This window comes from Puntigrus tetrazona, chromosome 9 (assembly GCF_018831695.1).
Source record: "Puntigrus tetrazona isolate hp1 chromosome 9, ASM1883169v1, whole genome shotgun sequence".
NCBI lineage: Eukaryota > Metazoa > Chordata > Actinopteri > Cypriniformes > Cyprinidae > Puntigrus > Puntigrus tetrazona.
The window spans coordinates 17,949,396-17,965,028 of NC_056707.1; the positions used below are offsets into that span (position 1 = coordinate 17,949,396).

Here is a 15,633-nt window from a genome sequence, read left to right on the forward strand (position 1 = left end):
GCATCAAAATATGAAAATATAAACAAATGTTTTATATAGAGTACAAACATTTGCATTCTTAATGGCCACATCCGTATGTATTTATCAAGTAAAGGTTTTACTTGTTTCAGGATGATGTATTGGTCAGTAATAGGCGACCACTCGCACATAGAGGAGAGTGCGATGGATGGCTCCATGCGTAGAGTTCTACTGGACAAGAACCTTAGGAGACCCACAGGTATGTTTTTGTGTTTTTGGGTGTGATGGGCATGAGCTCTTTTCTTTGAGTCCTTGGCTGTGTTTCTGTGAGTTTGATAAATGAGAGGTTGTTGTTTTGGTTCTTTGTAAAGGGACGAGGTCAAGGTCTGAATGCGTTTATGTAGAAGCTTGTTGGTCTCATATCCTGTTTTGGTATATCACAGCACTTTTCTCATTTCCGAGTTTGAGGGAATGTTTCAGATGCAATGCCTTTAGGTAAACCTGCAGGCTCGTTCCTCAGGGAAACACTAAGTACCGCTACATTTAACCATGGCCTCCTTTATAGGGGCCAATATTACGCCTCCAGTGCAGCTTTAGGAATCCATCATCTCTAGAAAAGGAACAAAAATGCAACATCCGAGTCTTTAATCAAGAGAGGAAATATAATGAGTCAAGCAACACTAACTCAGAGAAATATGGGACAAACTTTTGCTGAGTTTATTTCAGGAAGAGCAAAAGGACACAGTTCTGAAGCTTTTGTGCTGAATATGTCCACATTGAAGCAAGGGTTGCTCAAAGGTTATTTAATTATATAAAAAGTTCAATTTAGTACCCCATTGACCTTAACAGCAAGGTTCTGTTTATACCAGTTAGATGCTATTTAAAAACATTCTGCAGTCATACTACAGTGTCACGTGACCTAGATGAGTGAAACTCTTCTTACATGTCTAGAAATACATTACAGTTATGGTTATTATTGGTTTATTATGAGCTGGTGCTGTTGTGTAATGCTTTAGTAATGTAAACCCTGCCAACATGGATGTGTCAGTGTTTAAATATGTGATGTTTCTTAACATTCTGTGCCAAGATCTTATTATTATGGAAATAAGTCTCTTCCCATCGTTTATCTGTAGGCTTGGCGATTGATTACTTCAGCCAGCGTGTGTATTGGGCTGATGCCGAGCTCTCTGTCATTGGCAGTGTCCGTTTCGATGGCTCAGACCCATTGGTGGTAATCGATGGCAAGCAGGGTGAGAATAGCAGTTAAAAGGAAATCTGATATTATTTTGCTTTGTTCATGTGTCTTATGCCTGAAATAGTTAACCATTGAAATTGTTTTAGATCATTCAGTTTGTCTAATGCTTTTGCCTCACTTCATGCCTGCACAGGAATATCACAACCATACAGAATAGACATTTTTGAGGATTACATTTATGGAACAGGATTGAAAAATGAAGTTTTCAGAATCCACAAATATGGCAAAAAAACAGCGGAACCTCTTGACTTGGGTATTGAAAAAACAACAAATGTCCTGATCTCTCATCGTTTCAAGCAGCAGGATGGTAAGAGCACTTTTTCTCTATAAAGGTTTTCTATTCAGTGCCTTTTCTTGTACAACTTAGAGAATGAAGAAATGGTTCATTTAGGGGTTATTTTTGTGGATTCTAAGAGAATATATTTTTTAGATTCGGGCTTGCTGCTTCTACCGGGTTTTTAAAAGAAACTTATTTTGCAATGTTTTGAAGGTCAGAGTGATATCCTTTGGCAGTTGCATGCAAAGTATTTTGAGACTGTTACAGTGTCATGTTCTTATGTCAGAAATGAAAACTGACTATAATCACCAGAGTAGTTTTATAGCTACAGTTTCTCAAATGTCAGATAATGTAGAAAAATATGGATTCTTTGCTAGTGTTCTGTGCATCTCCCTGAGACAAAAAAAAACTCATTTAATTTACCTCCCCATGCACTGCATTTGTGACTCTCTAATATACTGTGTTCTCAGAAGCTGGCCTCCTCTGCCGTTGGTCTTGGTTGCTATTTGTTATCTGGTTGTGTTAATGGCCTTGCAACCTCAAAAAGATCTTTCTTTTCTGGTGGGTTTGTAGTGAGGGGCAGCTGAGCCAGTCCCCACTGACTCATTAAAGTCAGAGATCTAGCCTGGTGAAGAGACTTGTGCACTGCCAGCAAAAGCTAAAAGTTTAGGTTTGATGTCCTCAGCAAAACACTGAAGATTGATACAGATGTTCACTCACACTGCTGGCATCTTTGAGCCACTGCTTTCAAATCTTGAGCTATTTGATGTGCCAGTTTGACAAGCTATTTTAAGAAATTAAATAACATTTTAGATGGCACTTTCCATGAATATGCTGCAAAATAGGGCCTGAAACCTTTTTTTCTCAAAATTATGATGAAAGCTGTTATAGATGTCATATATTATGTGATTGTTTATATATATATATTATATATATATATATATATATATATATATATATATATATATATATATATATATATATATATATATATATATATATATATATATATATACACATATATATATATATATACCATATAGATATATACATACACACACTATATCACCAAAAGTATTGGGTCGAGGTTAAACAAGAAATTATTGATTGAGGCAGTATGGACTTTAAATGCAATTCTTGAGCCAACACCAACGCATTCACACTTGTGCATGGAGAAAAGTATTGGGACACCCCCTTATGTAGAACAGAAAAACACACTTCCAAAACTGTGGCAACAAAGATGAAAACACAATTTATGTATTTAAAAATTGATTTCTATCTGCAACAGCTTTGGACATTGTTTTGGAAATGGCAGCACCTATATGTAAAAGCCATTGGTGTTTAGTGATGAGTTTTTGGCTCAAGGACTGCATTTAAAGTCAAACCAGATGTGTTCAACTGGGATTAGGCATTGTCATGTTAGAATAGAACAGTATCCTGTCCAAACTGCAATAACATTAGAGGCAAACAATTCCCTAGAATATTATCATATGCTTTAATATTCAGATTTGTACTCAACGATATTACTAAAGTAGTCAAACTAGAAAGGGATTATTAGAAAGGGATCACCCAATAATTTTAGCAATATATATATATATATATATATATATATATATATATATATATATATATTTATATATTTATTTATTTATTTATAAAATTACAAATAAATTTATATATATATATATATATAAATATATATATATATATATATATATATATATATATATATATATAAAATTTGTTCATTTCTTTTTATTATTTCTTGTTGTTATTATTATTGAGGGAAAAAATATTTTCTTTGCTAATAATTATTTAATTTCACAATTAAATTAACAACATTTATGAATTTAAAGAAAAATACCAGAATGGGCATAAATGCTGCATAAACTGATGCAAATGTTGCATCAATATTTTAAATATAATACAATTTAATTATTATTATTATTGTTTTAATTATATAAAAATAATTAAGGTAATCATGATTATTATTATTATTAATAATAATAATAATAATAATAATAATAATAATAATAATAATAATAATAATAATAATGATTTTAAATTAAATATATAACAACTAAAGTTTATCTCAATTTCACTGTACATCCAAGTTTAATGCATACTTCTCTTTTGTATTCAGTGGCCAATCCCTGTCTACGGATGACCTGTGATTTTATGTGCTTGCTCAATCCAACCGGGGCCAGCTGCACTTGTCCAGAGGGGAAGACCTTGGTCAATGGCTCTTGTATTGACCCCATTGTCTCAGGTCTGAAGCCTCAATTTACTGTAGGACTGTTCACTTTTTAATGCTTTTGTGGGTACAAAAGAACATGAAGATTCAATGGAAATTCTTTTTTATTGGTTTCAATATTGTAAAGGTGAGTTGTGCCGACCTGCCTGTGAGAATGGAGGACGATGCATGGCCAATGAAAAAGGAGACTGGCGCTGTTACTGCTGGCCTAATTTCTCTGGGGAACGCTGTGAAGTCAACCACTGTACAGATTACTGCTTAAACGGAGGCACGTGCACTGGTTCACCTCTCGGTAAGAAAACAGCTTTGTGTAGATTTCAGTACATGATTGAAATCTTTGCCTCTTTCTGAGTAATGAAGTATTTAAAAAGATGCAGTCGCATTACATACATTCCACATGCAACTACTTTGAAATGTTGAGTTCCCGGCAGTTTGATTGGGAGTTCTTCTAAATTAATATTTTAAAGACATCTGTTAACAAAACTGTTTGGCAGTGTGTGTGTGTGCTTGTAATAATGGTTATAATCTAAAATTATTCAAGGCAGCATATGGACTCTTGGTTTGTATGCTAATGTGCAATTGATCTGTTTTAATAAAGAATTCATTTGAAATTTAGCACTTTGGTCCCAAATGTAGAAACTTATTATGGATCACTGATGACAAAATCAGCTGAGTGTTTGTATCTGCACCTCAATTAAAAATAGTCAGGAGTGTCATATTACAGCTTCATCTATCATAATCAATCATCTGACTGATGAGGCATGTAAGAAAGCAATTATTCTTAACATCAGAATCCTCTGATATATGATACATTTCATCATTTTCTCTGGTGATTCTTAATGGTCGAGTAGGGTGCAGTGCTATTAAATAGAGTTACTGAGCCAAAGCTTTGCTTATAAGTAGAACTATTTATATTTTATTGAGGCCATCATGTATTTGAAATACAAAATACTGTATTGTTTTTAAATAACATTTTGCTTTTAAATAAGTGTAGATATTGAGATTAAATGTATTTAAATTGCTTTATCATGGCTTGTAATGAAATGGCAATTATTTTGCCAACAGCTCTCATTCTCTCAACTTTTGGTAGTATAAAACCAAAAGGGCAAAACATGAATAAAACCCTCACATGAACCTATCTGTCTACTCCGATCTTAGGAAGAGCTACTTGCCGCTGCGTGACAGGCTTCACTGGCCCTAACTGCGAGAGACGGGTCTGTGATAATCACTGTCTGAATGGAGGCACCTGTGACGTCAGCCCTGGAAACCAGCCAGTGTGTCGCTGCTTGGCAGAGTACACGGGTGACCGCTGTCTTTATCGTAAGTATTGTAAGAAATTGCTTATAGCCAGCAGAAATGGTCAGCAACTGCATTTTAATTCAATAGGTCAGTGATTCTCTTGGCAGGTAATTACATCTACCGCTGTGCCCTTTTAATTCAGTATCATCATAATCCATATTGCTTGTCTTTCAAGTAACGAGTGGAAAAGAAAAAAAGAAATGTGGAGAAAACGATTCGATCTCCAGAGAGGGTTTGTTGTGGTTTTTGCATAGAAGACCAGTCACTAAATTGCGGTTAAAGGAACAATTGTTGAGTTTTCTCTCCACATCTGGCAACGGCAACAAAAAAGGCGCAATGAAAGCAAATATTGTATTTGACTCGAAAGGGCATTTGCTAGTATTTGAACAATATGTGCCCAAAGAGGTTTTCTAAATGCTGCTGTAACAACCTTGAGGTGTTTCTGTGCTTTGCTGATAAAATATTTGTGGTTATAAAGTCTTTGTTATTATAATTTGTTGCAAAACAATTTAATCTGCGCACCCGTAATGCATTTTCAGTGCTGTGCACCCAAGGGGTGACACATTTTCATCTTAGTACCAGTAGATATTTGATGCGGATAATTAAGTCTCATTAAAGCTTTGTAAAATTCTAATTAAACTTGAGCATAATATGAAAGAAATGTGCCCTCATATCTTAATTAAGGACATATCTTTTTTTTTTATTATTTCTTTTTCCTGACAGACATCTGTCATCACCACTGCGTCCATTCCCAGGCCTGCACACTGTCCAGCTCGGGACACGTTGAATGCGTTTGCCCGTCTCGTTATGAGGGCATCAAGTGCGACGTCGACAAGTGCCTGCGGTGCCATGGAGCACCATGTATCATTAATGGAGATACTGGAGATGTGGCTTGCAAGTTAGTTGCTTTTAATATATCGAAAATTGATTTATGTGATGGTGAATATGTCGTTATTTTTACAGTGCAGTTTAGTGGTTGTATTGTATTGTATTATTAAACACTTCACATTTAAAAAATAATTTTCCATGTTAAGGAAATTAAGTACAGATCTAATGTTGTGCAGACGTATAATTTTATTCAGGATAGTAATTGGTAACATTCGAGTTGCTTATAATAATTTTACCAAGTAGCCAAATTTGAATACTTTATTTATTTGATGAAAAATGCAGGAAAAACAGCAGTAATGTAAAATATTATTCCAATTTCGAATACGTTTTTGCTGTTTTATTATTGCAAGCATGTTTGAGCATGCAATTGTTTATAAAGTTCTGTTTGGTTAATGTATGTGCACAGAAAATACAAACTTCACCTTTAAAATAATTATCCAGCTAAAGTAAATTATTGTTATATTATATTATAATATATTATATTCAGGATAATTAGTTCCTGCAACTATGGTGACAATCAAGCAGCTCATAATGATACAAAACCATAATTTATGTAATGAATCAAAAATACATTAAAAGTAAATCATGTAAAATATAATTACCATTTAATTAAACCGTTTTCTATTTTAATATTTAAAGCATACTTGCATACTGTTATTTTTGCATTTCTGCTGATTGTATTGGTACAGAAATTACAAGCTTCACCTTTAAAAATCATTCCTCATCTAAAGTAAATTAAGTACAGAATTTCTGCCATTATTTCTACGCATTCAGCAAAACTGAATTCTATTCAGGATAATAAAGTTCCAGCAACTGCAGTGACATTAAAGCAGCTCATCATGCTACGAAGCCTAATTTAGGAATTCATTATTTAAGTTCACAATGAATCCCATTTTTAGCTTGTACACTTTGTTGTGGTTCTGCCAGCTGTACCAGTGGTCGAATCGCCTCCAGCTGCCAGTTGTGTGACGGCTACTGCTATAACGGAGGCACCTGTCATCTGGACCCCGACACCAGCCTACCCTTCTGCCAGTAAGTGCCTCCTTTTGTCCAATTCTCAGCTATTAGGCGCACACAGCGCATAACCTTGGAAGCCTTACTGTTCATTTAGAAAAGTTGTACAGATGTCAGAGAATCAAGTTTCCAATCAATGGGGACCAAAATTACCTCAGTGGGGGGCTCTACACTGGCACTTAGCTTGACAGACTTAAAAAGCACAGAGGAATAATTAAGCCAAGCTCTTCTGTGCCTAAAAGCCTACATTTGGTTAAAAATCAAATAACATTGAGCCTGAAAGCTATTTCTTTATTATGCGTTTTATTGTTAATATTGCGGGTTTAATTTGTGGATTTAATCATAAAATCTGCTAAAAACACCACTGTTCGAAAGTAAATTTTACATTTCACCAAGGCTGAATTTATTTGATCAGGAATACAATAAAACCAACCATTTTTTTTTTTTATTTTAATTTTAAAATATATTTTTTTATTTTAATGTCTGTAATTTATTTCTGTAATGGCAAAGCTGAATTTTCAGCAGCCATTACCCCTGTTGTTAATGTGAATGATCCCTCACAAATCATTCTTATATTGAGTTGATGAAGTGATATCTCTTGTTAATTATTCATTTTTGATGAATAGATATGTTAATAGCATTTATAAGATAATAAGATAATAAGACATCCATAATGTTACAAAAGATTCTGTCGCTTATAATCAGTTGATTGAGTTCATGCTGATAAATATACTTTTGATAATGTAGTAAAAAATATAGCATAATTGTGTGTATATATTTTTAATCGATGATCAGTAATGAAATACTATACATAAAGCTACAATCTGAAGTCAAGTCAAAGTTTGATAAATACTTTAAAATCATGAATGTTTTTTTTTACTTTATTTTTTACACATTGATAAAGATGAGCTTAGGCTCACACTGTGCAGGATGTCCACCCTGTAGACTTGTGTACCGTCCTAAGAACAGCTGGAGTCCTGCTTTGTTTGGTTTGGCAAGCAGGAATGGATACATTTAGAAACATTGACAATTTGTCTTGTCAAGAATAAATTCGCTTTTCCATTGCAAGATCAGGAACAGGTGAGCACCGTGTGTTTAGAGGCAGTAAGGCCACGAAGCTGTGAGATATGACCGGTACAAAAAAAACGTGTCCTTCACATTTTGATTTGATGATTAAAAAAAACAACAGTATGACTCACTTCCTCTGCTATTGTTCAAAAAATGTTGGTCATCACAGTACAGTTACAGTATAAAACCTGAGAAGGCCCGAAAAACAGTACCGCAGTTTCTCATGTATTTATTCTTGGCTTTGCAGGGATCCACAATTACATTTGAATTTAGAAGTACTTCAGAGTTCAGAAAATCTATTATAAACATCTACTAAGGCCTTAAAAGCAGCGATTTGCATTGTTGCATCTAGCATATAATATGCTCTGAGTAAGCCGCAGCCTAATGCAAAACGAAATCACTCCCATTATAATCAACGAGTTGCAAATTGAGTGTGGGATGTTACGCACACCAGTGCACTCATAATTTTCCACAATAATTTTTAATTGCAAATGCCAGTGAAATGCCCACACTGTTAAGCCCTGTTTTAAAGAATCTCTGTGGTTCATAAGGTCCTGCTTTCTTGATTTGCTATTATTCTGGCGTGTGCATTTGTAAAAGCCTATTTCCCGTACTGTTTGCATCTCCTGACCATTTTGTCAAGGTATTCACAGTCATCAATCTTCTCCTTCTCATCAGATTTGATTAGCTGCAAACACAGATTGTGACAGAAGGCATGTAAAACGGATGCTCTCTGAAGCGAGGTGGTTAGCGAGCATTAAAATGATCACCAGTTTTATTTAGTCTCCAAACTTAATAGGCTGTGAATAGTTGTTTTGAAAATCGTGAAATGTTCTGTGCTCTTTATGTGGCATTTGTGGCAATGACTGACACAATCGAGAGAATGGAATCAATTTCTATGCAAATTATGTCACAGGGGTTTTTTTTATTTCGAGATTCCGATAATGTGTTTCATTCACTGGCTCTGAGTCACCGGAAGTGTAAGGAATGATGGATCTGTATCTGGAAAGTGATATGATAGTTGACCTGAAATGAATATGATGTAAATGAATTCCATATAAAAGCCTAGAGTCATATATTTTCTTTAAAGCACACCTATTTGCCTGTTTAGACAAGAAGGAAACACAACAAAGCGTTTCTACACAGAGTATTCTCCAGAATGCAAACGGAAAAAATGTAATGATTATGTCAAGAGTCGCAAAGTATGGGAAAACGTTAACATTGGGGTGTGCGGTGAACAAAACAGTTTTATTTCGAAGACCGTTTTGATATATTTTACCAAGTATTGTTTCTGCCAACTTGAAAGTTCACAACACATTTCCAATTTTATCGCCGTGCTCTCTAGATATCTGCGATTAGCTCATCTGTCAGCATCAAAACCTGAGACTGGCTCAGGTGCAGGTTCACTTCTCCCTCTTCGTTCCAGTGAAATCACAAAATAAAATGCATCTGGATGTGTTATACATACTCTGACAGTTTGGATTGTTTCATACAAAAGCAGGAGACAACAAGATGTCTGCAGCCCCATGATTTGAAAATCGTTAGGGGTTATGAAAAATCTGGAAGGATCGGGGAGTTTTGAATCATTATACAGTTTCCTTATGTTCTGAAATATTTAATCAGCTAGACCTTGCTAGACCTTGCTCATATGTAGAAAAAAAAGGTGATAACAGCAGTCTGCCAGTCTTTCAGACATACAAAATAAATTGAAACTCACCCTGCGATCTTTGCAAAATGATTTCTAAAAACGACAGTACAGTAAACATGAACAGATCATCGATAAGTCATGGAAATTCATGGGTGAACAAGTGTGGGAACCCTGAATCCTAGAACCCCTGGAGTGAATTTTTTTTAATGCCTATTACTCATTTAATTTCATGGTCATAAAACATGAAGGATACTGAAACTATGAGGAAGAAGTACAGACCAGACGCTCGCTGCTACTCTACAGATCATGCACGTTTCTACTCAGTTCTTCACTCTTATTTCACTTCTTACTGTGCTCACCTCACTGCGATGTCTTGCAGCTGCACGGCAGGGTTCAAGAACCAGCGATGCGATGAGCTGGCCAATCCATGCGATTACTACTGTCAGAATGAAGGAATATGCACAATAACTGCCCTTAACAAACCTCGATGCAAGTAGGTCCCACTGTTCACCTGATTCAGATGCCCCATCTCCACCAGACTCCATCCATCCAGTTGATTTAACCTCCACGCTTCCCCACTGTTCACTTCCCATGATCCTGGAGAACACGCATCCCATACTGAGCAAACTCTCCACACATTTCGGATTCTCATTATTTGTTTGATATCTGTGTACTTTTTGTTTATTTCATTTGTCTAAACGGTACGGTCTCGGCTTAGGAGGTAATTAATATACAGTCACACAATTAAAAAATGTGTTCGCACTGTTTGTAAAATAGCGTACGGTTTTAATGTGAATGATCCAGTCTTCACCCTCATATCATCCGCTGATAAACAAACATCAAACATCTGTTTAATCATAAACATGACCCTCACTGGACCGCTTCCAATTACAAATAAGATGATTCATGACTTTCTTTACGCTTTACTGCTCGCCATCTAATGAGTGTTTTCAGTTTGTTTGCATGTTTGCGTATGCTTAAAGTGATAGTGCACCCAAAGCTGACAAAAATATATGTGCAAAAAAAAATCTATAAAATGTATATAATAATTAATACACTATGTATATATTTATACATATATATTTATACACACATATACATATATATATATATATATATATATATATATATATATACATATATATATATATATATATATATATATATATATATATATATATATATATATATATATATATATATATATATATATATATATATATATATATATATATATATATATATATATATATATATATATATATATATATATACATACACACACACATATGACAAAGTTAATTTGCAAAAATAGATTCCATTTCATTAAGAATTTTTAAAGTTTTCAAAATCAATTTTTTTCATTGTGCATTAACTTAAACTGAAGTTGAGTTTTTGGATTAATCTAAAAAAATACAGCCAACACAGTAAAAACTCGATAACATAATAACATTTCTTCCACCAAGTCTGCATATATGTACTCAAATATTCAGTAAAAACATTAATATTATGAAATAGCATTACAATATAAAATAACGGTTTTAAATTGTAATGTTTTCTTATTTTAATATTATACTATGTATAGGCTATTGGTTTAGTTTTGTATTAAGGCTATGTGTGAGTAAATGAGGGAAGAGTTGTATTATTGGGTGACCTGTTCCTTTAAGTAGAATTTAGGCCTGCGTCTGTTTAAACTGAAAAACAGTTTTTAATTTGAAACTGTCAGCCGTTTATTCTGTTTCCTGACTCGCCTTCTGTTTGTTTTGACTCTGTTGTTTTAAATCAGATGCTCAGCTAATTGGTCGGGGACACAGTGCGAGAGGCCGGCCCCCAAGAGCAGCCGCTCCGATAACACAGCTGGAGGTGAGCAATGGAGAGAGCTTTCACGCTTTATAAAGAGCTCTCCTCTACTAATTCAATAAGGATTCAGTCCTTGAATTATTAAAATGAAAAGATCCGTTATTTCATCAGTCAAACGACACATCTGAATATACATCTGGGCTTCGTGTTAAATATTGGTTTAATATCTTTTCAGCTGCAGTAGTGTTTATTTAATTTCGCTTTGATGGAGTATCTAATAATTTCCTGTTCCACCTGCATAGACACCTGGGGAAATAGACTTAATGGTGGCTTTTGCTTCTGGCTTTTTTCTTGTGCGAAACAGGAAGTATAGCTATCATTGTGCCATTGGTCCTGCTGGTCATTTTGATTACTACGGTGGTTACAGGTGTCTGCATCTGCAGAAGACGACAAAGGTACTTTTTTGTGCAATGCAATTATCTCATTATTTATTTGAAATGATGATGAAAGTTTTAAATACACAAAAGAGATGATGGTTATACATGCACACAGCCTATCGCACTTTGCTGTTTTTCTTTGCCTGATGTGCCTTTCAGTGTCGTTGTAATCATGTTAATTTGACAGCCCTAGTAATAAGCCACTTTGTATTTCGAATGTAGTTGAAAAATGCACAGCCCATAAAAACAAACAGAGTCTCCAGACATCTGCAGCTATTTCAAGTGCTTCTGTCGCAGGGGGAAACGTGTACAACGGCAGCCCATAACTAATGGAGGCATTAATGTGGAGATAGGCAATCCATCCTACAACATGTATGAGGTGGACCATGACAACCACGCCGATGCCGGAAGCCTTCTCAAACCAAATTTCACACTTGATCCCCACAAGGTTTGTTTTTGGCATTTTTTTTTTACACCCTTAATACAAGAAATCACAGAGGTTGATGATGTAGATCCATAAATATCTATGTAGTAGATCCAGAAAGAACATGTTTCTGTTCTCTCCTGTAAAATATCTGTTGAATAAATGACAAGTGTAAATATGTAATATTAACTATAGCTTTACACCAGGGCTTTTATCTTCTGCCTGCATCCTCCCACCCAGAGAAGAATATTCACCGCTCCTGCAATTTCTTTTACCCTGAGAATTTGCCTTATTAAAGCTGCAAACATATATATATATATTTTTTTTTTACCCTTGCACAGAAATAACATCTTTTTGTAAAAAGTCTAATGCCTCTTAAAAGCAATGCTATATTGCCAGTAACAATACTGCTTTGTCCTGTTTGTTTCATGCTATGAACACGTTTCTGTCTAAATAGCAGCGTTTATGTAGATGTTGTTTAGTGATGATGGCGTTCTAAATGTCGGCTGCATGCTGGGGCAACTGTGTGTGTTCCAGGGCTGGTGTGTAAAATCCAGTGACCCTTGCACGCTGAATATTCATTCTGTCCCTAAGGAAGTAATACCTGGACAGGTGAACACTTTGGGCTCCTTTGTCTCAGTTATTTGCCTTGATTGTCACAGTCATTCTAAAAGTCGTTTTGGCATGCGTGTGTTGCTGTGACAGTATTTGCATGGCTTTATGGCTCAACTTTATGTGCTGTTTTTTTTAAGTTTCTCATTTTTAGTGGTTGATTTATGCAGGTGGTGAGGTTGATGGGGTTGTGAGTGACAGATATAAAATATTTATCATCCTTTGCTGTCATCAGCATGTCACTATAAGCATGATTAAATATGCTTTTCGAAGCACCAATCCAAATGATGCTACAGAAACCACATTTGACTCCGGCTGCAGTGGAAGCAACTCCTTGAACCAACTTTCTAAAATCCTGCACAATTTGTTTTCGACTTATTTCACTTTTGTAGTTTTATTTAATTAATTGATATTCATTGTAGACCACATTTTATTCGTTATGTTTTCCTAATTCAGATTTTTGTTTTATGAAGATTACAAATGTCAATTTTACACTTTTTTTCCTTCAAACAGCCAATAAACTACTCCAATCCGATGTATGCGAAGATGTACCTCGATGGTCAGAACTGTCGCAAACCAGTCATCAACATTGACGAAAGGAGAGAGCTACTCCCAAAGAAACTTGAGGGGACGATTCGAGAAACCGCCGCATAGCCTGACTACACTTTGTACTCTTTTTTTACTTAAATGTACAAAATGTATAAAACACAAGGAAAACAACAATTTTTCTATTTCCTATCAGGTTCCAGATATCTTGTTTATATTTGGTTTCTTGGCACCATCAGCATTGCGCCTTCATATCTGTTGCGAGATATACTTGTCTATTAATTTTTTTGCCATTTTTGTTGTACCGCACATGTGATATACAACTGCTCACTTGCACATTGGGGACAGTTAACAAAATTACAATAGCAAAATCTTTTTTTTTTTTTGTTTTGTTTTTTCATTGGTGTGTTCATTTCTTCCTAAGTGTTAAGTCCATTGCCTTGGGGCATCATGACAGCTTTGCCTTTTTTCTTTTTTAGCATTTTACTTCACATTACACTGTGAAAGTTTTTATTTCCTTATACTATTAACCTCATTTATCATATTTAATTATGCTAGAAATGCCATATTTGTGCCATTATAAGGGTTTTTGTTATATTCATGTAACATTTTCTTCTTTATTTTCCCTGCTTTCTTCCGCAACATAGGGCTACACGAGTCAACCGCTTGACTTCAGTCAGTTCTCATTGAAGAATTGAGTTTATATCTATCAAGTGTTGTTTACTTTTGCTTCATGATGTGATTTTTCATTTCCACCACCCAGAAAAATGCTGCACTTATAAACCGTGTTTATGAACCCCAACCACGTGGCATGCTGGGATAGCTGAGCACTGAATAGAAATAATGACCAAGTGCAGTCTGGTCTACGGCTCGACGACATTCTTGCAGAGATGATGTCAGTTTGAGGGTCATAAAACTACAGTCCGGTAGTTCGAAAGAAGACGCTGGAAGAAAAAGCTACTTTTCTGCTACATTGCCTGCTTAAAGCTACATTTGAGCTCAGCAATACAACTACACCGGCTTCATCGCGCAAATTAAAGCTGACAAAATTGACTTCATCACTGTTAGACAATAGACCTAGGACAAGATAACATGTATAGGTCGTGGATTGCTCTTGACATGTCATGGATACCAGAGAGAAATCAAACTTACCGCTACATGGGAATTTTAGAGATTATGAATTAAATCATGTTACAGGTTACTTTCAGAAGGGACGCTACTAAGATACAACAGATTTTATAATTTTGTATTTGATTTATATGTCGTTTGGCTGCTTGTATTTTGGAAAAAAAATGTATTAAATGTAAGTACTTTTTATATAAAAAGCAAATCAATATAAAATAAAGACATTTTATTTCCATTTCAAACAGGATTTCTGTTTCTCGCTATACTTCACTTCTTCATTAAATTCTAGCTTTTGGTTTGAGTGACATTTCTTGCTTTGTACTCGGACAGGAGTGTCAGAAGCAGGACTGTTTGAGATGTGAATCAGTTGAAGTTGGGGGGGCTCGGGTCTCAGGTTTTGGCAGCAGTGAATTCACTATTGCTATCATTGTTAACAATTATAATTTGAAGCTATTTTGAATCTGCATGCAAAGACTGCAGTGAATGCAATTCCGTGATGCATGTTCTGGGTGGCCATCACAAAACCTTTCTGTGTCTAATTTATTCCGACATGCATGTGGCATTGATGCTGCACATAATTCCCAAATCTTTTTGTACTGGATTGTGTTTAAGACAATAAGTCTTAAACTAGGGTGACATTATCAGAGTAAAATCCTTTAAATCCTTTTAATGAGGTAACAAAGCCAATTTCAAATGAAGGCACGATTCCATGCTGAGTGCAAAGCTCCTTCATTTCCTATTTCCCATGGGTACATTTCTTGAATTAGCAATGATTCTTGATCATTTCCATGGGTTTAATGTACTTTCCTTGAATACACATGGTCACATCTTCAAAACGAATGTGTGTTTTGGGTACGTTCTGTACTCAGAACAGAAGAGCATTAATATTATATGAAGGTGTTTTAAAAATAAAGTACAAGACCTTTCATTTAGCAATTCTCTAATGGCAATTACATTATGCATAGCATATTGCATAAAGGACTATATGGTAAGGGAAAAGACATTGGACACTTTAAGAATGATGCATC

At 35.0% G+C, this 15,633-nt stretch overlaps 1 protein-coding gene across 5 annotated transcripts in view; it reads left to right on the forward strand.

Annotated features, from left to right (window-relative positions):
• Nucleotides 1–14,849, forward strand: part of lrp1bb (low density lipoprotein receptor-related protein 1Bb) — a 228,239-nt gene extending 213,390 nt beyond the window's left edge. For 3 of the 5 annotated variants that reach the window (XM_043249358.1, XM_043249353.1, XM_043249355.1), the window contains 14 exons: nt 111–217; nt 1,092–1,208; nt 1,347–1,520; nt 3,634–3,759; nt 3,872–4,036; nt 4,903–5,064; nt 5,767–5,941; nt 6,859–6,963; nt 10,041–10,154; nt 11,448–11,524; nt 11,826–11,916; nt 12,196–12,346; nt 12,860–12,934; nt 13,448–14,849. In XM_043249358.1, coding sequence (XP_043105293.1) covers nt 111–217; nt 1,092–1,208; nt 1,347–1,520; nt 3,634–3,759; nt 3,872–4,036; nt 4,903–5,064; nt 5,767–5,941; nt 6,859–6,963; nt 10,041–10,154; nt 11,448–11,524; nt 11,826–11,916; nt 12,196–12,346; nt 12,860–12,934; nt 13,448–13,588 — 1,780 coding nt within the window. In that variant the 3' untranslated portion in view covers nt 13,589–14,849. The remainder of the gene's footprint in view (nt 1–110; nt 218–1,091; nt 1,209–1,346; nt 1,521–3,633; nt 3,760–3,871; nt 4,037–4,902; nt 5,065–5,766; nt 5,942–6,858; nt 6,964–10,040; nt 10,155–11,447; nt 11,525–11,825; nt 11,917–12,195; nt 12,347–12,859; nt 12,935–13,447) is intronic. The other 2 variants (XM_043249356.1, XM_043249357.1) reach the window with 2 other exon arrangements.
• The last annotated feature ends 784 nt before the right edge of the window (nt 14,850–15,633 follow it).